This window comes from Pristiophorus japonicus, chromosome 2 (genome assembly GCF_044704955.1).
Source record: "Pristiophorus japonicus isolate sPriJap1 chromosome 2, sPriJap1.hap1, whole genome shotgun sequence".
Taxonomy (NCBI): Eukaryota; Metazoa; Chordata; class Chondrichthyes; family Pristiophoridae; genus Pristiophorus; species Pristiophorus japonicus.
In genome coordinates, this window is record NC_091978.1 from 373,273,937 (window position 1) to 373,297,206 (window position 23,270).

General features: G+C 47.2%; 2 protein-coding genes across 13 annotated transcripts in view; one reads left to right on the forward strand and one right to left on the reverse strand.

Annotated features, from left to right (window-relative positions):
* LOC139250922 (nuclear factor NF-kappa-B p105 subunit-like) overlaps positions 1 to 14,425 on the forward strand; it is a 136,668-nt gene extending 122,243 nt beyond the window's left edge. For 2 of the 3 annotated variants that reach the window (XM_070873142.1, XM_070873143.1), the window contains exons 17-24: positions 3,664 to 3,871; positions 4,732 to 4,901; positions 6,798 to 6,900; positions 7,431 to 7,534; positions 8,647 to 8,716; positions 9,782 to 9,954; positions 11,391 to 11,544; positions 13,584 to 14,424. In XM_070873142.1, coding sequence (XP_070729243.1) covers positions 3,664 to 3,871; positions 4,732 to 4,901; positions 6,798 to 6,900; positions 7,431 to 7,534; positions 8,647 to 8,716; positions 9,782 to 9,954; positions 11,391 to 11,544; positions 13,584 to 13,702 — 1,101 coding nt within the window. In that variant the 3' untranslated portion in view covers positions 13,703 to 14,424. Of the gene's footprint in view, positions 1 to 3,663; positions 3,872 to 4,731; positions 4,902 to 6,797; positions 6,901 to 7,430; positions 7,535 to 8,646; positions 8,717 to 9,781; positions 9,955 to 11,390; positions 11,545 to 13,583 lie in introns of all 3 variants that reach the window. The other variant, XM_070873144.1, reaches the window with a different exon arrangement.
* The window catches only part of manba (mannosidase, beta A, lysosomal), a 122,912-nt gene that overhangs the window by 7,888 nt on the left and 91,754 nt on the right, over positions 1 to 23,270 (reverse strand). For 3 of the 10 annotated variants that reach the window (XM_070873145.1, XM_070873149.1, XM_070873148.1), the window contains exon 17: positions 21,720 to 22,614. In XM_070873145.1, the coding sequence (XP_070729246.1) occupies positions 22,390 to 22,614 (225 nt within the window). In that variant the 3' untranslated portion in view covers positions 21,720 to 22,389. Of the gene's footprint in view, positions 1 to 1,717; positions 2,080 to 7,460; positions 7,569 to 9,158; positions 11,418 to 11,905; positions 13,455 to 18,181; positions 18,307 to 21,719; positions 22,615 to 23,270 lie in introns of those variants that run through there. The other 7 variants (XR_011591373.1, XR_011591371.1, XR_011591375.1 and 4 more) reach the window with 6 other exon arrangements.

A 23,270-nucleotide genomic window follows, 5' to 3' on the forward strand; every position in this document is an offset into this window, starting at 1 on the left:
ATGTTTACTCGAACGGTTAAACATCCCGGCTTTGTTTTACTTCAAAAACAAATTGCTTCTATTGCTGTCGGTATTTACATATTTATTTTCTCCCTTTTGGAAAATTATACATTGCTTCAATATTTACATTGTGTCGTGTTTTGTACAATATGACCAGGATCCCACCAATGGGACTGAGAACAGGGAGCAACAACAAAGTTTACAATGCAGGAGGAGGCCATTCGGCCCATCATGTGTGTGTGCACGATCTTTGCTCAAGCAATCCCAAACTAATCCCACTTCCCCAACCCTGTATCAATCCCAAACTAATCCCACTGCCCCGCTCTCTCCCACCATAGCCCTGTATCAATCCCAAACTAATCCCACTGCCCTGCTCTCTCCCACCATAGCCCTGTATCAATCCCAAACTAATCCCACTGTCCCGCTCTCTCCCCATCGCCCTGTATCAATCCCCAAACTAATCCCACTGTCCCGCTCTCTCCCCATCGCCCTGTATCAATCCCCAAACTAATCCCACTGTCCCGCTCTCTCCCCGTAGCCCTGTATCAATCCCAAACTAATCCCACTGTCCCGCTCTCTCCCCGTAGCCCTGTATCAATCCCAAACTAATCCCACTGCCCCGTACTCCCCCATAGCCCTGTATCAACCCCAAACTAATCCCACTGCCCTGCTCTCTCCCCATAGCTCTGTATCAATCCCAAACTAATCCCCCACTCTTTCCCCATAGCCCTGTATCAATCCCAAACTAATCCCCCACTCTTTCCCCATAGCCCTGTCTCAATCCCAAACTAATCCCACTGCCCCGCTCTCTCCCCATAGCCCTGTATCAATCCCAAACTAATCCCCCACTCTTTTCCCCATAGCCCTGTCTCAATCCCAAACTAATCCCACTGTCCCGCTCTCCTCCCCGTAGCCCTGTCTCAATCCCAAACTAATCCCACTGCCCCACTCTCTCCCCATAGCCCTGTCTCAATCCCAAACTAATCCCACTGCCCCGTACTCCCCCATAGCCATGTATCAATTCCAAACTAATCCCACTGCCCCACTCTCTCCCCATAGCCCTGTCTCAATCCCAAACTAATCCCACTGCCCCACTCTCTCCCCATAGCCCTGTCTCAATCCCAAACTAATCCCACTGCCCCGTACTCCCCCATAGCCATGTATCAATTCCAAACTAATCCCACTGTCCCGCTCTCTCCCCGTAGCCCTGTATCAACCCCAAACTAATCCCACTGCCCTGCTCTCTCCCCATAGCTCTGTATCAATCCCAAACTAATCCCCCACTCTTTCCCCATAGCCCTGTATCAATCCCAAACTAATCCCCCACTCTTTCCCCATAGCCCTGTCTCAATCCCAAACTAATCCCACTGCCCCGCTCTCTCCCCATAGCCCTGTATCAATCCCAAACTAATCCCCCACTCTTTTCCCCATAGCCCTGTCTCAATCCCAAACTAATCCCACTGTCCCGCTCTCCTCCCCGTAGCCCTGTATCAATCCCAAACTAATCCCATTGCCCCACTCTCTTCCCCCCCCCCCCATAGCCCTGTATCAATCCCAAACTAATCCCCCACTCTTTTCCCCATAGCCCTGTCTCAATCCCAAACTAATCCCACTGTCCCGCTCTCCTCCCCGTAGCCCTGTATCAATCCCAAACTAATCCCATTGCCCCACTCTCTTTCCCCCCCCCCCCCATAGCCCTGTATCAATCCCAAACTAATCGCACTGCTCCGCTCGCTCCCGTAGCCCTGTATGTTCATCTGCTTCAATTATTTATCTGAATTTCCCTTAAAAGATGCAATGGTGTCTGCCTCACCCACTCCCAGGGTAATCCATCTGAGCTCCAATAAGCTGCTGTGTAAAGAGATTCTCCTACCTTCTCCTCTTAGTGCCAATGTTAATACTGACTCTTTGTCACTGACTTCCCAACCAGAGGAAATCGGCTGTCGTTACTAGATCCTACCTGATTAAAACACCCCTGATCTCCGCTTGGCCTTCTCAATTCCCGTGGGGATAGTCCTGGTTTTCCATCGCTGGCCTCATGGTGAATCGACACTTCAAGCTGTCTGTGACTTCGCAGTCCTGTGTATGAGGGGGTACCGTACTTTAACTATGGTCTTAACAATGCTCTGTACAAAGTTATCGTTACTCTTGTCCCCTATACCGGTTTATAAAACTCAAAATGTTGTTGGAATGTTTTACTGGTTTATCTACCCGCCCTCACACTTGCAGGGAATTCTGTACCTTATTTGTTCTCGAGATACAAGCCAGTGTTTATTGCCCATTGCTGGTTACCCTATGAGCATTACAGGGTTAAGCACGTCGTATAGGCCAGACTGGGCAAGGTGACAGACTGCTCCTTGAAACACATTTGTGAATCCAGCAGTTTTAATGTTTGTTGCTCCAGCCACAAATTGAATTCAGCTTCACAACAGGCCATGGTGAGATTTGAACTCGTGACCTCTGGGTTGCTCATCCCTCCTATAAACCCTTCGTTACTGTATCCTGGATTTGAACCTCTATGCCCACCTTTTACCGTCTTTCCATTGAGTGTATCCCACCATTCCCAGAATGTATTGCGGCACACTGATCCATAGGAGCAGGAGGAGGCCATTCGGCCCTTCGAGCCTGCACCGCCATTCAATATGATCCTGGCTGATCCTCTATCTCAACACCATATTCCCACTTTCTCCCCATAATCCTTGAAGCCTTTTGTGTCTAGAAATCTATCTGTCTCCCTCTTAAATATATTCAGTGACTTGGCCTCCACAGCCTTCTGTGGTAGAGAATTCCACAGGTTCACCACCCTCTGAGTGAAAAACATTTCTCCTCATCTCGCTCCTAAATTTCCTACCCCGTATCCTGAGACTGTGACCCCTTGTTCTAGACTTCCCAGCCCGGGGAAACATCCTCCCCGCATCCAGTCAGAATTTTTTACCTTTCAATGAGATCCCCTCTCATTCTTCTAAACGCTAGTGAATACAGGCCTGGTCGACCCAATCTCTCCTCATACGACAGTCCGGCCATCCCAGGAATCAGACTGGTGAACCTTTGCAGCACCTCCCTCTGGCAAATATATCCTTTCTTGGGTAAGGAGACCAAAACTGTGCATAATACTCCAGGTGCGGTCTCACTAAGGCCCTGTATATCCATTTAATTTGCATCTGCCACCAGTCTGCCCATTCCCCTAATGTCATAGAAACTTACAGCACAGAAGGAGGCCATTCGGCCCATCGTGCCTCTTTGAAAGAACAGTTGTGCTTAATCCTGCTGCTTGTCCGTAACCCTGTAAATTCCTCATCCTCCAGTATCTGTCCAACTCACGTTTAAAATGATTTATGGAATCAAGTTCCACCATCTTATTGGCCAGTTACAGATCCCGACAACTCCCCGAGTGAAATCTGTCTCCCTTCCTGAAGTCTTTTACACTCTTCCTCACGGTTTGTCAAACCTCCTACTTTTGTGTCATCAGCAAGTTTCAGGATTGTGCTCATTATACCCAAGGCCAAATCGTCTGTATATACAATACAGAGAATAAAAGTCCCTGCCCGGGACTTCCCGGCTCCAATCCAATGAACAGCACCTTACCCGAACTCTCGGTTTGCTTGAGTATTGACCAACAGGTCTATCAGAACTGTGCACAAATACAGGTCCCTTTCTTTTCAGACTCCGTTGCATCTGGCAGTGATCACACGGCAGGCGGAGATGGTGGAGATGCTGCTACAGGCCGGGGCTGATGTGGGGCTCCTGGATTGTCACAGCAACTCTGTTCTACATCTGGCTGCGGAACAGGGGGACGTGAAGATTCTGAATGTCCTGCTCAGCAAAAGGAACAAGGCTGTGGTGGAACTGCTCTCTCTGCCAAATAACGCAGGTGTGTAGCTCGGGGACAGTGAATGATCAAAGCTTGCGGGGGGGGGGCGAGGCGGCCTCTCTGATTTCTTGCAGTGTGGTCTTGTCTTGTCGGATCTTGTCACTAAAATAAATCTGGGAGCCCGTTCCTAACGGAGGTTTATGAGATTTAGCAGAATGCCTTCAAAATGTTTTGATTTTGTGGTAACCTCTGTTTTTATGTTTTTCATCACCGAGAATTATGGTCTTGTTTGCAATTCTGATGCACGATTTCTTTAGTAAAATTGTAAACGTTTTATTTTGTGCTGAGGGAATGGAATTGCATGGTAATGTAGAGTAAATCCCCGAGTCTGCCCGAACAATATACCCAGCCCTTGCTGTACCAGTGCAACATCTTTTCCATTTGCTGGACCAATAATTCTTAAGATTAATGCCAATTTAGCGGCACTGTTGCTTGAATATAAAAGGCTTTGAGGAACTAGCAAAACGAGCAAGATTAGGCTACAACATAAGAAATAGGAGCAGGAGTCGGCCATTCGGCCCCTCGAGCCTGCTCCGCCATTCAATAAGATCATGGCTGATCTGATCTTGGCCTCAAATCCACTTCACCGCCCGATCCCCATAACCTTTGACACCCTTATCGCTCAAAAATCTTGTCAATCTCCACCTTGGATATATTCAATGACCCAGCCTCCACAGCTCTCTGGGGCAGAGAATTCCAAAGATTCACGACCCTCAGAGAGGGTCTCTCCACAGACACTGCCCAACCCGCTGATATTTCCAGCATTTTCTGTTCGTAAACTAGAAATATTAGTTTGCCGACTAAATCAAGACTTGGTTGTCCCTATTTCAAGCGGTAACTGTTGCGGGTGTTATTTCCAGGTTTCAATGCCATTCACCTGGCAGTGTTAGCAAGCAGTCTGTCCTCACTCAGGCAGCTGCTGGCAGCAGGAGCAGAGGTGGACATTCCAGAGCAGCGCTCGGGGAGAACTGCCCTTCATCTCGCAGTCGAGCAGGAAAACATCTCTTTGGCCGGTAGCCTTCTCCTCGAGGTTAGTCCAATGTGGTCAAAGAACTCGCATTTCTATAGCGCCTCTCCCAACCTCAGAACGTCTCAAAGCATGTTACAGCCAATGGAGTGTAGTCACTGTTGTAATGTGGGAAACGCAGCAGCCAATTCTCACATCCAGCAATGTGATAATGACCAGATAATCTGTTTTAGTGATGTTGGTTGAGGGATAAATATTGGCCCAGGACACCGGGGAGAACTCCCCTGCTCTTCTTCGAAATAGTGGCTGTGGGATCTTTTACCTCCACCTGAGAAAGCAGATGGAGCCTCGATTTAATGTCTCATCTGAAAGATGGCACTTCAGACAGGCACTCCCTCAGTACTGCCCCTCCGACAGTGCGGCGCTCCCTCAGTACTGCCCCTCCGACAGTGCAGCGCTCCCTCAGTACTGCCCCTCCGACAGTGCAGCGCTCCCTCAGTACTGCCCCTCCGACAGTGCGGCGCTCCCTCAGTACTGCCCCTCCGACAGTGCGGCACTCCCTCAGTACTGCCCCTCCGACAGTGCGGCGCTCCCTCAGTACTGCCCCTCCGACAGTGCGGCGCTCCCTCAGTACTGCCCTTCCGACAGTGCGGTGCTACCTCAGTACTGCCCCTCCGACAGTGCGGTGCTCCCTCAGTACTGCCCCTCTGACAGTGCGGTGCTCCCTCAGTACTGCCCCTCCGACAGTGCGGTGCTCCCTCAGTACTGCCCCTCTGACAGTGCGGTGCTCCCTCAGTACTGCACTGGGCTTGCCGGCCTAGATTTTGTGCTGAACTGTGCCTTGAACCCACAACCTTGACTCAGGCACGAGAGTGCGACCAACGGCTGACACAGGGTTGGAAATGACTCATGATGCAATTCTGAAACTGGTGGTTTAAAGCACTTTCATTTCAATCTTGTGCTCATTTGTCTAAATTAAATAGAGCACTGAATTATATTCACACCATCTTTTTGGCATGGAGCGTTTATGTTCTTCGAGCAAGTTGGGAATGTGCTCATCATCAAACGCAGCCAGGGTGAAAGGTTTTCATCGCAGACTGTTGTTTGAAAGTTTTGCTGCTGAAACCTTTATAAGAAACGAGCTCCCTCTGGCGATGGATTTGTGCTGTAGTGAGACGGAGCTCTCGGAGAATTGCGGCGATATGATCTATTCCTATCACCCGCCAGAGCCTCAGGGAACTAACTCTCGGAGTGCACGCTGAGCGTGAAACCGTGCCCTCCCGAGCCCATTATATAACTTGCCCTTGAGTTGGTGAATGTGCAATTGTTGCTGAAATTTGGATTTCTGTGGCATTTCATTGTATAAAATGGGCCTTTGCAGTAATGTTGGTGAACAGGAGCAGGACATTTCAGCCCTTTGAACCCTGCTCCGCCATTCAATGAGATCAGGGCTGACCTACGACCCAACTCCTTTGCCCCATTTCCCTGAATACCCTTTGGTTAACAGAAAGCTATCAATCGCCATGTGTGGAGAAGTGTTTTCTAATTTCACTCCTGAAAGGTCTGGCTCTAATTTTCAGTCTATGCCCCTAGTCCCAGACTCCCCAACCAGAGGGAATAGTTTCTCTCTCTACCCTCTCTGTTCCCCTCAATATCCTGAACGTGGGAAGGCTGTCTAGTTTGTCACAACTGGTACAAGAATTCAGGCACAATCCAGATCATGTGTTGAAAGAGAGTTGCATTTCTATAGCGCCTTTCAAGACGTCCCAATCCGCTTTACAGCCAATGTAATGCTTTTTGAAGTGTAGTCACTGTTGTAATGTGGGAAACGCGGCAGCCAATTTGCGCACAGCAAGCTCCCACGACCAGATAATCTGCTTTAGTGATGTTGGTTGCGGAATGTTTGTATTATTTTGCCAAGGCGTGCGGTGGTGTTACTGTGCGGTGTTTGATCCTCAGGGCAGCGCCGAGGTTGATGCCCCCACGTTTGATGGGTCGACCGCACTTCACATAGCAGCAGGAAGAGGCTCGACCAAACTCTGTGCCCTTCTAATGGCAGCAGGTAAGTGGCAGAGTGTTGGTGTCACTGTGACATGAGAGGAGAGGCTTGACGGGGCAGTTCTGGGTGTTCAGAGGTTGCTGTTCGAAGCATGGGCCAGAAACCTGCTGCTGGTGCTCACGGCCTGCCACTCCACAATCCCTTGGACACACTCCTGGCCATGAAGCAACTACACGTTCAGAAAATGTCCCCGCGACCCGGGGTTTGATGGGCTCTTCGCGAGGATCCAATTCCACTGTGCGCATACGCGACCCCCACCCCCTCTGGTTCCCGACCCTATGTGATATGGGAGTGTGGCTCAGTTCAGCACGCGCTCGATGGGCTGTAACCCAGTTACTCAGTGCCTTGCCAGCTGAGCATTATGGGTAGCTTGTCAAAATAATTCATTTGAAATAATATAGTTGTATCATTTCAAGCAACTAAGTTTAAAGTTATCTTAAAATAAACGTTCAGAGATGTGGTTATTGTGGTCAGGGAGCGAGGGGGTTTGGTCACTTGCTAATCTGCCGTTTTGTGGAATGTCATTTTCCCAGGTGCAGACACACACATAGAGAATCACGAACCTCTGGATGATGAAGATGATGACGAAGGGATCTTTCACGGGACCACGCCGCTGGACATGGCAGCCTCAGAGGAGGTAAGGATACGACGGGTTAAAGCAGGCGGCCTTTCTGAAACGACAAAGATTTCCATTTCACAACTTCGGCCAATTAGTCCCACACCCCGCAACTTCCTCAGGTAACTATCCAATTCCCCGTTTGAAAGTCACTATTGAATCAGCTCCCACCGCGCGTTCCCGATCACAACAACTCACTGCGTTTATTTTTAAATTCTCATCTCCCCCGTGGCCTTTTTGTGACAATTACTGCACTGGAGAGGATGTTGCCGGGAGAATTTTAGATATGAGGATCAGCTGGGGTTGTTTTCTTTGGAACAGAGGAGGCTGAGGGGTGACCTGATTGAGGTGTGTAAAATTATGAGGGGCCTGGATAGAGTGGATAGGAAGGACCTAGTCCCCTTGGCAGAGGGGTTATAGATTTAAAGTGATTAGTACAGGTACAGCGTCTCAAATCTGGACACCAGGTCGTCTGGAAACTGGAGAATGTTCTGAAATCCAACCTCCCCCTGACCCCTCGAAGCACAAACTACATTCAGAAACAAATCTGCACCGCTCCATTTTAAAAAAGAAATAAAAGCTTACTCATCTGTCACTTTGCCAGAATGGGGATTATCAAAAAGGTCATTTGATAAAAGAGCCTGAAATAATGGGATGTAATAAAGTTAACCTGCTTTGGGCTGGTTTTAGTAAGAATGGAAGTTTCTATACATCTTGTACCGTACTCTCAGAAATACGCAGAATCCAGAACGGCCTCGGTCCCGAGGCTTCCAACACTATCTGTAGGAGATTTAGAGAGGATGTGAAAGGAAATGTTTTCACCCAGAGGGTGGTGGGGGTCTGGAACTCACTGCCTGAAAGGGTGGTAGAGGCAGAAACCCTCACCACGTTTAAACAGTACCTGGATGTGCACCTGAAGTGCCGTAACCTACAGGGCTACGGACCCAGAGCTGGAAAGTGGGATTAGGCTGGATAGCTCTTTGTCGACCGGCGCGGACACGATGGGCCGAATGGCCTCCTTCCATGCTGTAAATTTCTCTGATTCTATGATCTTCCATCTATGTCCACTGGTTACTGGAAAATCTTCTGCTGTCTCATGAATGGGGATTTATCAGTTTACATTTCCTTTCCAGGTCTACGATATCCTAAATGGTAAACTGTACCAAGCAAGACCTAATGAATCTATTACTCCTTTCCCCCAAGGTAATAAATAGTTACATCATTACCAGCGGTCCCTTCTATATTCTGCCTATCCACGGGTTTTCGATTTAAAAGCCGACTTATTGTAAATCATTACTGTGCGTGACCGTTTCCAAAATGATTTGTCTAACTGTGGGTAGATGTGGTAATAAGAGTCAGTCCTGAATTCCATAATCTGGTTAATGTTTAGAAGTTGAGCATTCGATTACTGTGGTAAATACAAAATCAAGAGATTATTTAATGTTTTATATGTAATTAAATTTACACTAAAATAGCTAACAGTCAGGACTAGTGATGCAACTGAGCAGGACAAATAAAATGATCAGAGATGTGTCTGGATTGTAATGGGGTGGGGGGGACAGAGTGACCTGGAAGTAACTTGTCACTTTTAGTGGTCACGGTGATGAAGCAGATAAAATGTCAGGATGTATAAAGAAAGACTTACATTCCTACAGCGCCTTACATGATCTCTGAACATCCCAAAGCGGCTCCGTGTTGTAATGTAGGGCACGCGGAAGTCAGTTGTGAAGCACAAGTCCGGAGAGATGTCACATTGCTCTGTGCTCAATGCCCATCACCATGGAGAGAATGCACAGAAAAGCAATGTGATGAGAGACTAAGCCAAAACACCCAAAACCTGTTCCATGGAGCCTCAATAAAGTTTAAGGGGGAGAAATGAATTGTTTGTGCCTCCCGGGCGCGGCACCGCTAACGACTCCCGCGGGTAACCGGTAACCGGTAACCGGTAACCGGTAGGGCCCCACCCTGCTGGCAATGACAGCGTTATCACCGTGTGCAACGACCCATTTTCACCCCGGAGCGAAAGTTCGGTAACACCCCCTGAAGCTGCACCGGGGCTGTGGGGCGAAGAAAAATATCGCCCGATTTACCGGTCACGGCTCGCTTCATGGATCACCGGGTCCGTGCCTTAGGGGGAGGGAGGGCCCTGACCACGTGGCAACAATGATAGGCGTCCCACTGAGCAAGTGGGGCTCGCTCAATATTATACGCAGCTCTCGGGGGCGGTGTTGATTCCATGCTGAGTTGGGACGTGTTTTGTGTCACTAGGTGATTTAGGACAACTGGATGTGGAAGCCAGGCTGGAGCTGTGTAAACTGTTGGAGATACCAGATCCTAGCCTCAACTGGATGACACTGGCAGAGAAATTGGGCCTTGGCATTCTAATCAACGCCTTTAAACTCAGCCATTCCCCAGCAAGAACTCTGCTGGATAACTATGAGGTGAGCTGACATTCCTTCTACAAACTCATTTTATATGTTATTTTTATCCCAATGGATAGCCAACTGACACCTTGGACTAAGATGCAACGAATTTGCTATAAAAATGAACTCAGCCTCCACATTCTTAACCGCACGCAATGTGTAAGCGATACGGAGTTGATATCTGAAGTTGCTTCAAGAGCTCGGGCAGATGTTCATATTGGGGATTCCTAAACTGGAGTTGACAATTCAAGAAAAGTCTGATACTAGGGAGTGAATTCAATCTTTCATACGTTATGTTCAACAAGTACAATCAGGAACAGGAGTAGGCCATTCGGCCCCTTGAGCCTGCTCCACCATTTAATGAGATCCGACCTTCGACCTCAACTCTACTTTCCCTATATCCCAAAATCGATCTCAGCCTTGAATATACTCAGGACTGAGGAATCTCAGGATAAGGGGTCGGCCATTTAAAGACTGAGACCCCTGGTTCTAGACTCCCCAGCCCGGGGGAAACATCCTCCCTGCATAAACCCTGTAAGAATTTTGTAAGTTTCTATGAGATCACCTCATTCTTCTAAACTCTAGAGAATATCAGCCTAGTCTGCTCAATCTCTTATAGGACAATCCCCCCATTCCTGGAATCAGTCTGGTGAACCTTTGATGCACTCCCTCAATGGTAAGGAGACCGACACTGTGCACAATATTCCAGGTGTGGTCTCACCAGGGCATGATATAATTATTATGCCATCAATATGAGCACTATTCTAACTCCATTTCTTGGTTCCGTTACCCTTACCAACAAAAATTTATCAAACTCAGTTATTAGATTTGCAACTAACCCTCAGCCTTTTTGGGGGAGAGTTCCAGATTCCCACCACACTTTGTGTGAAGAAACGCATCCTGATGTCGCCCCGAACGGCCAGGCTCTAATACAAGGTTGCTGGAAATGCTCAGCATCTGTGGGGAGAGAAATAGAGTTAATGTTTCAGGTCGATCAACTTTTTCCAGTTCTGACAAAAGGTTGAGATGTGACAGATTTTAAGCAAGTGCAGAGGCAGAGGGGAGGAAAGATCTGTGATAGGGATGGAAGGCAGGAGGGATTAAATGCGAAAGGCAGAATCAGAACCTGCTGGCTGGAAAAATGGGGGCAGAGGTTGTGGTCTGAAATTGTTGAGTCCCGAAGGCTGTAAAGTTTCTAATTGAAAGAGATGAGGTGCTGTACCTTGAGTTTGTGTTGAGCTTCATTGGAGGCCACCGGAGGCTCGGGGTCACACTTACGGACTGAGCAGAGGTGTTTCGCAAAGCGGTCTCCCCAGTTCTGGTGGGGCGAGGGAGGGGGGTATAACAGACAGCCAATCTACTTCTGTGGCTTTTCACCGACACTAACCCAGCGGTGAAGACTGTCAGTCCCTTTTTCCTTTACGCACTGTGTTTTATTCCTGGGCTTACTGCAGGTCTCAGGCGGTACGGTGCTGGAGATTCTGGAAACATTGAAGGCGATGGGCTACAGTAAAGCAGTTGCAGTCATTCATAAAGCAATGACCAATTCAGCAAACACCCCCCCAGATGAAGCAATGGATTCGCCGTCACCCGTTGAACAACACAACGGTAAGCGCAAACTACCTCCATTACTCAAATATCTGAACCTTCAGCTCATTCTAGTACTTTACTCATCAATCCAGTTGACATTTAGTTTACTAACACTCTTTTCACAAGTTATCCTTTATACACTTATCTGCTAATGATCATCTGCACCAAAATGTACTTATAAATGACCAGAAGTTTTTCCTTAAACCAATGAATATTGCCCATACATTACGAAGTTGATTGCAGGGCTAAAGGGTAAGTACTAAATGGCCCCACCTCTGCTCCTCCAATTCTGGCCTCTTACGCAACCCCGATTTCAGCCATCTCGGCCCTAAGCTCTGGCATTCCCTCCCTAAACCTCTTCGACCGAACTTTTGGTCACCTGTTCTGAAATGATGAATAATCGCAGGCTTTGAAAAGGAAGTAAACGCAAGATTGACCTTGCACCGTCTCCACTTCTCTCGTTGGCCTTTCCCAATGAGGAGCTCTTGGTGTGACATTTCACCAGTTTCAACCCAAGCAGAGAGAGGGCATTTATTCTTTCAGGCTGGACTGGATTCAGAGCCAGTTCCCAAAGGTCAAGGAACAATTTATCTGACACAAAACCAAGCTACTGCAGATGGTGGAAATCGGAAATAAAAATACTCAGCAGGTCAGGCAGCATCTGTGGAGAGAGAAACAGAGTTAATGTTTCAGGTCGATGACCCTCCGTCAGAACTGATCAAATATTCAATCTAATGCCATTCCGAGCTCAAAGATCATTAAGGGAAAAATGTAACTCCGTTCTAATTTCAAATCAGCATTTCATTAAATTTCTATTTATATGTCAAGCTGGTAAATGGTTCCTTGTCTGGCTTTTAGTTTATATTTCATTCGCAAAAAGACTTAAAAATCCCCGGGTTTTATACAGGTCTTTCCCTTGCTATGGACATTAACCACAGGCGATCATTAGCTGTGTTTGTATCCAAGGTAATGTTCGAAAGGCTTGTCGCTGATATTTCTCTAGACCACTGCAGGATTTCCAGTGTATAGGAATAAATAAAATTGTTGCAATCCAGAGCTTTTAGAATAGCACCACAGAAAATATGTGCAGGAGTAGGCCAGTCGGCCCTTCAAGCCTGCACCGCCATTCAATAAGATCATGGCTGATCATTCAACTTCAGTACCCCTTGATCCCTTTAGCCGTAAGGACCATATCTAACGAACTGGCATCAACAACTCTCTGAGTGAAGAAGTTTCTCCTCATCTCGGTCCTAAATGACTTACCCCTTATTCTTAGACTATGACCCCTGGTTCTGGACTTCCCCAACCTCGGGAACATTCTTCCTGCGTCTAATCCCGTCAGAATTTTATATCTATGAGAGCCCCTCTCATTCTTCTAAACTCCAGTGAATACAGGCCCAGTCTCTCCTCCCTCATATGTCAGTCCCACCATCCCGGGAATGGAAGACCAAAACTGAACACACTATTCCAGGTGAGGCCTCACCAAGGCTCTGTACAACTGCAGTAAGACCTCCCTGCTCCTATACTCAAATCCCTTAGCTATGAAGACCAACATGCCAACTTTCAATGACTAATGTACCAGGTCTCGTTGCACCTCCCCTTTTCTTAATCTGCCGCCCATTCAGATAATATTCTGCCTTCCTGTTTTTGCCACCAAAGTGGACAACCTCACATTTATCCATGCACTTTCCCACTCACCTAACCTGTCCAAGTCATCATCTTAGCTTCCTCCTCATAACTCACACCGCCACCCAGCTTAGTGTCATCTCCAAACTTGGAGATATTACTCTCAATTCCTTCATCTAAATCATTGGTATATATTGTAAATAACTGGGGTCCCTTACCTGTAGTCCATGTCGATATAGATTTTAATCGCACATTCTACCAAAACAATACTCACTGTTGTTGGTATGTTCTGCTTCTTAAACCTGTGTGTAAAAACAAACAGATTTTTTCAGTAATTTATTGACTTCTATGACTGTGCTTTGATGGGGAAGGCCAAATGAAGGGCTGGTTTCACTGTCCTTAACAACAAAGAATCTCTCATTCCTTTCTAGCTGAGCTTGAACCCAAGTCGCAGTGTGACAGTGTGTGTGACAGCGGGGTGGAGACATCGTTCAGGAGATTGAGCCATTTGTCGTTCGAATACAACAACCAGGCTTCTTTCGAACTGTGACACGCACAACTGGTGGGTGCTAGTTAACCAGGTTGAAGCCTGCTTCAGTTCAACATCCTGGACGGACTCCTCAAAAATTCTACAAATAACCAGCCCCGCCTGGTGTAATCCCAGATTTGATTACTGCCAGAAGGCATAATCATTTTAAATATTCAGCAGGACAGTGCTTAGAATGAATCAGACAAGTCCTCAAACCTTGTGAAATGTCACTTAGCCCCGTCAGAGTTTATTTTCACTTTTATTTTTTAAGAATATACGTAGATCAATTAATTAAAATGGAGGCTGCCAAAAGTCTTGCATACAAAAATCCAGGCTGACACTCCAGTGCAGTGCTGAGGGAGCACAATACTGCCGGAGGTGCCGTTAAACCGAGGCCCTGTCTGCTCCCCACGGGTGGACATAACTCACTATTTCAGAGAGAAGGGGAGTTCTTGCTGTGCGCAAATTGGCTGCCGCGTTTCCCACATTACAACAGTGACCACACTTTTTTTAAAAATACGTCATTGGCTGTAAAGGGCTTTGGGACGTCCTGAGTTTTGAAAGGCGCTATAGAAATGCAAGTCTTTCTTTCTCGTTCAATATTATTTTTTGCTCTTGCAATCTCGGTGAGCTGAATTGATTTGACTCTGTAAATAGTCCTCGCTGCTTTTGTTGCGGAAACAAGTCAGATTTTTTTATTTTGTTTGAATTTTGTATTTGGAACATTTTTTTTATAAACAATAAAAAAATGGACCAATTGCACAGACTCTGTATGAATCGAGCTGGAGGAAAAAAAACTACCAATCAGTTTATGCAAAAATCTTTGACGCTGATGATTCACTCTGGTCCCAGGGATTCCCAAATCCGCTGGTAACACATTCTCACTATTTCCACACGGTGGGCAGCACTCTCGCCTCAGAAGGTTGTGGGTTCAAGTCCCACTCCAGGAACTGGAGCACAAAAATCTAGGCTGGCACTGTCTTTCGGCAAACATTAAACCCAGGCCCCGCCTGCTCTCTCAGGGGCTGTGAAAGATTCCACAACACTATTCAAAGAAAAGCAGGGGGGTTATTCCCGGTGTCATGGGCCAGTATTTATCCCTCGATCAGATAATCTGTTTTAGTGACATAGGAGCTTGCTGTGCGCAAATTGGCTGCCGCGTTTCCCACATTACAACAGTGACTACACTCCAAAATATAAAGTACTTCATTGCCTGCAAAGTGAATCGGTCCTAAACATAGAAAATAGGTGCAAGAGTAGGCCATTCAGCCCTCGAGCCTGCACCTGCAACTTCAGTACCCCATTCCTGCTTTCTCGCCATACCCCTTGATCCCCCGAGTAGTAAGGACTACATCCAACTCCTTTTTGAATATATTTAGTGAATTGGCCTCAACAACTTTCTGTGATAGAGAATTCCACAGGTTCACCACTCTCTGGGTGAAGAAGTTTCTCCCCATCTCGGTCCTAAATGGCTTACCCCTTATCCTTAGACTGTGACCCCTGGTTCTGGACTTCCCCAACATTGGGAACATTCTTCCTGCGTCTAAACCCGTCAGCATTTTAAACGTTTTTATGAGATCCCTTCTCATTCCTCTGAACTCCAGTGAATACAAGCCCAGTTGATCCAGTCTTTCTTGACATGTCAGTCCCGCCATCCCGGGAATCAGTCTGGTGAACCTTCACTGCACTCCCTCAATAGCAAGAATGTCCTTCCTCAAGTTAGGAGACCAAAACTGTACACAATACTCCAGGTGTGGCCTCACCAAGGCCCTGTACAACTGTAGCAACAGCTCCCTGCCCCTGTACTCAAATCCCCTTGCTATGAAGGCCAACATGCCATTTGCTTTCTTAACCGCCTGCTGTACCTGCATGCCAACCTTCAATGACTGATGTACCATGACACCCAGGTCTCGTTACACCCATCCTTTTCCCAATCTGTCACCATTCAGATAATAGTCTGTCTCTCTGTTTTTACCACCAAAGTGGATAACCTCACATTTATCCACATTATACTTTCATCTGCCATGCATTTGCCCACTCACCTAACCTATCCAAGTCACTCTGCAGCCTCATAGCATCCTCCTCGCAGCTCACACTGCCACCCAACTTAGTGTCATCCGCAAATTTGGAGATACTACATTTAATCCCCTCGTCTAAATCATTAATGTACAATGTAAACAGCTGGGGCCCCAGCACAGAACCTTGCGGTACCCCACTAGTCACTGCCTGCCATTCTGAAAAGTCCCCATTTACTCCTACTCTTTGCTTCCTGTCTGACAACCAGTTCTCAATCCATGTCAGCACACTACCCCCAATCCCATGTGTTTTAACTTTGCACATTAATCTCTTGTGTGGGACCTTGTGTGGGACCTTGTCGAAAGCCTTCTGAAAGTCCAAATACACCACATCAACTGGTTCTCCCTTGTCCACTCTACTGGAAACATCCTCAAAAAATTCCAGAAGATTTGTCAAGCATGATTTTCCTTTCACAAATCCATGCTGACTTGGACCTATCATGTCATCTCTTTCCAAATGCACTGCTATGACATCCTTAATAATTGATTCCATCATTTTACCCACTACCGATGTCAGGCTGACCGGTCTATAATTCCCTGTTTTCTCTCCCTCCTTTTTTAAAAAGTGGGGTTACAGTGGCTACCTTCCACTCCATAGGAACTGATCCGGAGTCTATGGAATGTTGGAAAATGACTGTCAATGCATCCGCTATTTCCAAGGCCACCTCCTTAAGTACTCTGGGATGCAGTCCATCAGGCCCTGGGGATTTATTGGCCTTCAATCCCATCAATTTCCCCAACACAATTTCCCGACTAATAAGGATTTCTCTCAGTTCCTCCTTCTTACTAGACCCTCTGACCCCTTTTATATCCGGAAGTTTTTTGTGTCCACCTTAGTGAATACCGAACCAAAGTACTTGTTCAATTGGTCTGCCATTTCTTTGTTCCCCGTTATGCGTTTGTCTTTACTAACCTTTTTCTCTTTACATATCTATAGAAGCTTTTGCAGTCCGTCTTAATGTTCCCTGCAAGCTTCTTCTCGTACTCTATTTTTCCTGCCCGAATCAAACCCTTTGTCCTCCCCTGCTGAGTTCTAAATTTCTCCCAGTCCCCGAGTTCGCTGCTATTTCTGGCCAATTTGAATGCCACTTCCTCACCAAGGCCCTGTAGAACTGCAGTAAGACCTCCCTGCCCCTATACTCAAATCCTCTCGCTATGAAGGCCAACATACCATTTGCCTTCTTCACCACCTGCTGTACCTGCATGCCAACTTTCAATGACTGATGTACCATGACACCCAGGTAATTGGGTAAGTACCTGAAGGAAAAAAATGTGCAGGGCTATGGGGAAAGGGGACTAGCTGAGAGTTGGCATGGGCTCGATGGGCTGAATGGCCTTTTACCGTGCTGTAACCATTCTATGATTCTATAACCGTATTGATGTCATTCCCGAGTTTGCTGAGCATCAGCTGACTCGCACTTAACTTTCCTGGAAGGCAAACGTAGGCTAAACATCACTTCAAATGGAGAGGTAAAGCAGCCACATGTTTTACATTACCCACTATCACCGTGTGTTGCTGGTGTAGCAAACTGTGAGAGAGAATGAGGAGAACGGCAAGCATTCAGGAGAGTGGGCAAACAGGTGGCAAATACAATTTTGCACAGATAAACATGAAGTAAATGTGGGAGGGTAGTGAATGGAAATATGCTCTAAATGGTAAACTGCTCAATCGCCCTAAAATCACACATTTTGTTTAGTGGATTTACATCTCCACTAGAGGGAAACATTTCAGGCAAATGTGTCGAGTATTGCAGTGTACTTTCAGGACCAGTGGAACGGAACTGGCAAGATAACTAGCAGCCTGATATTTACAAGCAGGTTTGTAGGGAGAAAAAGACTCAAAAGCAAATGGGATTCTAGACTCTGTATAAATGCAAGGTGGAGAGAGCGATCGACAAAACATAGCTTGGGCCACAATTGGAGTACTGCAAGTCATTTTAGCCTCACAATTCTAATAAGGATATTGGAGCGGTGGGAACTTACCAGGGATGAGAAACCTGGGGGGAAATAACATGAATAGTAACAGCATAAATGATTAGAAGGAATGTTTTCACACAATTATAGAATGCATTACCATTATGCCGCGTCAACCTTTAATTTAAGAGGCGCTATATAAATGCAAATTCTTCCTTTCAAATCAGTAAATAATGATATATGTGAGGTACTTTGATAGCAAACCGGGGCAGCATGTAATCTGCATATTAGCTGTGTTCGTTCCCGGCACACACTACACAATAGATCAAGAGCAGACTTCCCTCCCCAACCATTTGTGCTGCAACAGGGAGAGAGTTATTTCAGTAAAGAATAATCCTGCCGAGGCTCTGGATAGAATGGACGCGATTGGACATTGGGCGAGGAGGACAAACAATGGGTTTTGATATCGGGCAGACTGGTTCATCGCTGCAGTCCCACCCCAGCAACTCACCACTGTGATAATGGACATCTCTATTCAGGAGCGCCTTCTAATTCATTCGTTTCCCAATGGAACCCATGCAACAGAGCGAGCGCTCCAGTGGTGTGTGTGTGTATACTCAGCAGGTCAGGCAGCATCTGTGGAGAGAGAAACAGAGTTAACGTTTCAATCCAGTGACCTTTCACCAGAACCGGAAAAAGTTAGAGATGTAACGGGTTTTAAGCGAATGCAGAGGCAAGGAAAGGGGGGAGGGGAAGAAATGATAGGGTGGAAGGCAGGATAGATTAAATGAACAGTAGATTCATTACCAGCACCCGCTGTCCAAAAATATGGGAGTGGTCGTTATGATCTGAAGATGTTGAACTCAGTGTTGAGGCCGCATGGCTGTAAATCATAGAAATTTACAGCACGGAAGGAGGCCATTCGGCCCATCATGTCCGTGCCGGCCGACAAAGAGCTACCCAGCCTAATCCCACTTTCCAGCTCTCGGTCAGTAGCCCTGTAGGTTACGGCACTTCAGGTGCACATCCAGGTACTTTTTAAATGTGGTGAGGGTTTCTGCCTCCACCACCCTTTCAGGCAGTGAGTTCCAGACCCCCACCACCCTCTGGGTGAAAATTATTTTCCTAATCTCCTTTCTAATCCTTCAACCAATTACTTTAAATCTATGCCCCCTGCTAAGGGAAATAGGTCCTTCCTATCTACTCTATCCAGGCCCCTCATAATTTTATACACCTCAATTAAATCTCACCTCAGCCTCCTCTGTTCCAAAGAAAACAACCCCAGCCTATCCAATCTTTCCTCATCACTAAAATTCTCCAGTCCAGGCAACATCCTTGTAAATCTCCTCTGCACCCTTTCCAGTGCAATCACACCTTTCCTGTAATGTGGTGACCAGAACTGCACGCAGTACTCCAGCTGTGGCCTAACCAGTGTTTTATACAGTTCAAGCATAACCTCCCTGCTCTTATATTTTATGCCTCGGCTAATAAAGGAAAGCATTCCATATGCCTTTTTAACTACCTTATTGACCTGTCCTGCTGCCTTTAAGGATCTGTGGACATATACTCCCAGGTCCCTCTGTTCCTCCACACCTCTCAGTATCCTCCCATTTAATGTGTATTCCTTTTCCTTGTTGCCTCTCCCCAAATGCATTACCTCACACTTTTTCAGATTTAATTCTATTTGCCACTTTTCTGCCCAACTGACCAGTGCATCGATATCTTCCTGCAGTCTAAATCTTTCCCCCTCACTGTCAACCACACGGCCAATTTTTGTATCATCTGCAAATTTCTTTATCAGGCCCCCTACATTTAAGTCTAAATCATTAATATACACTGCAAAAAGCAAAGAACCGAGTACTAAGCCCTGTGGAACCCCACTGGAAACAGCCCTCCAATTGCAAAACACCCATCAACTATTATCCTTTACTTCTGCCACTGAGCCAATTTTGGATCCAATTTCCACTCTCCCCTGGATCCCATGGGCTTTTACTTCTTTGATCAGTCTGCCATGAGGGATCTTGTCAAAAGCCTTGCTAAAATCCATGTGGACTACATCAAATGCACTGCCCCATCAACCCTCCTTGATATCTCCTTAAAAAATTCAATCAAGTTAGTCAGACACGACCTTCCCTCTCCTGTGAGTGAGGAACACAGAATCACCAGCGTGCACAGGTGGAGAACACAGAATCACCAGCGTGCACAGGTGGGGAACACAGAATCACCAGCGTGCACAGGTGGGGAACACAGAATCACCAGCGTGCACAGGTGGGGAACACACAGAATCACCAGCGTGCACAGGTGGGGAACACAGAATCACCAGCGTGCACAGGTGGGGAACACAGAATCACCAGCGTGCACAGGTGGAGAACACAGAATCACCAGCGTGCACAGGTGGAGAACACAGAATCACCAGCGTGCACAGGTGGGGAACACAGAATCACCAGTGTGCACAGGTGGGGAACACAGAATCACCAGTGTGCACAGGTGGGGAACACAGAATCACCAGCGTGCACAGGTGGGGAACACAGAATCACCAGCGTGCACAGGTGGGGAACACAGAATCACCAGCGTGCACAGGTGGGGAACACAGAATCACCAGCGTGCACAGGTGGGGAACACACAGAATCACCAGTGTGCACAGGTGGGGAACACAGAATCACCAGCGTGCACAGGTGGGGAACACAGAATCACCAGCGTGCACAGGTGGGGAACACACAGAATCACCAGCGTGCACAGGTGGGGAACACAGAATCACCAGCGTGCACAGGTGGGGAACACAGAATCACCAGCGTGCACAGGTGGGGAACACAGAATCACCAGCGTGCACAGGTGGGGAACACAGAATCACCAGCGTGCACAGGTGGGGAACACAGAATCACCAGCGTGCACAGGTGGGGAACACAGAATCACCAGCGTGCACAGGTGGGGAACACAGAATCACCAGCGTGCACAGGTGGGGAACACACAGAATCACCAGCGTGCACAGGTGGGGAACACAGAATCACCAGCGTGCACAGGTGGGGAACACAGAATCACCAGCGTGCACAGGTGGGGAACACAGAATCACCAGCGTTCACAGGTGGGGAACACAGAATCACCAGCGTGCACAGGTGGGGAACACAGAATCACCAGCGTTCACAGGTGGGGAACACAGAATCACCAGCGTGCACAGGTGGGGAACACAGAATCACCAGTGTGCACAGGTGGGGAACACAGAATCATCAGCGTGCACAGGTGGGGAACACAGAATCACCAGCATTCACAGGTGGGGAACACAGAATCACCAGCGTGCACAGGTGGGGAACACAGAATCACCAGCGTGCACAGGTGGGGAACACAGAATCACCAGCGTTCACAGGTGGGGAACACAGAATCACCAGCGTGCACAGGTGGGGAACACAGAATCACCAGTGTGCACAGGTGGGGAACACAGAATCACCAGCGTGCACAGGTGGGGAACACACAGAATCACCAGTGTGCACAGGTGGGGAACACACAGAATCACCAGCGTGCACAGGTGGGGAACACACAGAATCACCAGCATGCACAGGTAGCATCTTGCTTCAGATGAATATCATTTTTGCTTTGGAACAAACAAACAAACTGATACGTCCTTACTATACAGTATAAATGCACACCAGGCCCATGCTTGAGAGGTCAGTCTGTGACCTGTCCTTTATTCCTTAGCACTCAAGTGATGAAGGTGGGTGGAGCTTCCCCTTTTATACCTGAAGGTCCAGGTTAGGAGTGTCTCCCACCTAGTGGTCAGTGTTCTCACGGTGTACAACTTAGGTCAGTTTATACATGGGTTACAATGCTGGTTGAATACATGACACAAACAGCTCCTGTTACACAATTAACCTTAAACGCCTGTATGATAAAAACTGATGAAAATTACTTTGTCACAACACTGCCTAAATTCACGCGGCCTATTTTAAAAACAAGGTATCTTTAACACAGTAACATACTTTTTATATCAATTTAATCAGTGCAACTTTGAAAGAGAGCCACATTTGTAAAACATTTGTTAAGATTAGACGACAAACTGATTGTCAGTAATTGTTTATTTAGATATTGCAGTTTTAACAATTAGTTCTCGATTTAAAAAGAGTTCATGGGTTCTGCTTTGCCCGGGATGGTGTTGAGCTTCTCCAGTGTTGTTGGAGCTGCACCATCCAGGCAAGTGGAGAGTCCAAAGAAACTGATTATATGCAAGAAAGTCTTTCTACTACTGAACCACAAATAAGAGAGTTACAAAACGTTGTGTAATATTCTCTGTGATGGTCTTTAACCAACGATACAAAAATCCGTACAAAATGTCTGGCAGGAAAACTGCTCCTCTCTTTAGCTGAAGTAAAAAAAGAAATATTGCTTCTTAACTTCACATAAAATAAACCTCTTTCTTTGAGAAGGGAGGGGACAGTCTGGCTTTAGTTACTTTGGCAGAATCAAATCCAAATATATTACAATTATGACAAGACCCCGAGTTCAAAATTTCACTTCCACATTTCCTGATTTTTCTTTGGTCATAAATTTCCGAATGAGAACAACTGCAGAAAATCAACGACCACCATTTGTCCACAGGGCAAATTTCAATTCACAAGTGCCGCTTTTTGTTAATATGTCCTCCTCAATGCATTAGTCTGTTAATTACAGAGACAGACTGGATGTTGATTCCAGCGATCAGACAGGTCTACCTGTGTAGGACATCAGCCATCAGTAAAGGTCCAGCAGTGACTGGACCTGCAGTGACCTCTGCAATTCGGAGATGTTGGTCGGACGCCAGGGGTGAAAGGTCGTCAGCTTGGTCTCCTCCAACATGAGGAAGCCATTATCACTAAACCTTCCTGAGACATTGCCGACATCCAGCCAGACATAGGGGGCAATACTGGCGGTCCTCAGAGTGATGCTGTATGTTTCCCCCTGCTGACTGATGGTGGCCTAAAAATAAATAATGGGACATTGATGTAAAATGTGATCTTTTTTCCCCCATGTTGGGAGATGCCCTGACACACTATTAAAATGTCATGAACAGGTACAGACAATAATCAATATCTAGAATACAAGGGGGTAGAGGTTATGCCACAGCTGTACAAAGCCCTGGTTAGCCCACACCTGGAGCACTGTGAGCAGTTCTGGGCCCACACCTGGAGCACTGTGAGCAGTTCTGGGCCCCACACCTGGAGCACTGTGAGCAGTTCTGGGCCCACACCTGGAGCACTGTGAGCAGTTCTGGGCCCACACCTGGAGCACTGTGAGCAGTTCTGGGCCCCACACCTGGAGCACTGTGAGCAGTTCTGGGCCTACACCTGGAGCACTGTGAGCAGTTCTGGGCCCACACCTGGAGCACTGTGAGCAGTTCTGGGCCCACACCTGGAGCACTGTGAGCAGTTCTGGGCCCCACACCTGGAGCACTGAGCAGTTCTGGGCCCACACCTGGAGCACTGTGAGCAGTTCTGGGCCCACACCTTAGGGAGGATATATTGACCTTGGAGGGAGTGCAGCATGGGTTTACCAGATACCCAGCACTCCAAGGGTTAAGTTACAAGGGGAGATTACACAAACTGGGGTTGTATTCCCTGGGATTTAGAAGGTTA